At 65.0% G+C, this 675-nt stretch overlaps 1 protein-coding gene across 3 annotated transcripts in view; it reads left to right on the top strand.

Annotated features, from left to right (window-relative positions):
• The first annotated feature begins 420 nt into the window (after window positions 1–420).
• LOC118007279 (transmembrane protein 18) overlaps window positions 421–675 on the top strand; it is a 6253-nt gene continuing 5998 nt past the window's right edge. The window contains exon 1 of one of the 3 annotated variants that reach the window (XM_035000270.1): window positions 421–523. In XM_035000270.1, the coding sequence (XP_034856161.1) occupies window positions 467–523 (57 nt within the window). In that variant the 5' untranslated portion in view covers window positions 421–466. The remainder of the gene's footprint in view (window positions 524–675) is intronic. The other 2 variants (XM_035000272.1, XM_035000271.1) reach the window with 2 other exon arrangements.

The following is a 675-nucleotide window of genomic DNA, read 5'->3' as shown; positions in this document are numbered from 1 at the left end:
GGACCCCCGGTCACTTGTCCCCCGCGGGCCCCTGGGAGGGCGGACCCTGTCCCCTTTGGTCCGCCGGGAGCGCGGACCCTGTCCCCCTCGGGCCCCCTGTCCCCCTCGGTCATCCGGGGTTGGCGTCGGAAGCAGGCAGGGACGCCCAACCGCCCCTGGTTCTCCAGAGCGCCACCCGGCTACCGTAGAACTAGAGACACTCTCACCCTCCCTCCTCCCCCGGCCGGGATGGGAAGACCATCGGAAAACTACTCTCAGTTTCATTATTAGGCGTATTTTTAAAATACCGCGAGATGTGGACCTGATACCGGGCCCACAGGGAGATATCGCGAGATGTCTGGGACTAAGCGGGTTTCGCGACCAGTGGAAATCCCGCGAGAGGCGACGCCGGAGGCGTTCCCTGTGTTATCCAACTGGGGCGGGAATGGCAAGACGGTGGTGGTGAGGGTGGGCCTTTCCGGGGACGATGCCGTCCGCCTTCTCAGTCAGCTCTTTCCCTGTCAGCATTCCTGCCGTGATCACGGTAACTTGCTGCCTTCTTGACCTCCAGTTCGGGCGACGGTAGTTGGGGCCAGCCAGGGTTTGCCCGCATCCGCTATCGATACCAACTACACCGGATGGGGCGTGGGGGCGGGGCTTGGCGGTGGGCGGGACGCTCCGGGGCGGGGCTTGGCG

The sequence above is a fragment of the Mirounga leonina genome, unplaced genomic scaffold (assembly GCF_011800145.1).
Source record: "Mirounga leonina isolate KUSES-001 unplaced genomic scaffold, KU_Mleo_1.0 Mir_117, whole genome shotgun sequence".
In the NCBI taxonomy this organism is placed as follows: domain Eukaryota; kingdom Metazoa; phylum Chordata; class Mammalia; order Carnivora; family Phocidae; genus Mirounga; species Mirounga leonina.
This window is presented reverse-complemented; position numbering and strand designations above follow the sequence as displayed.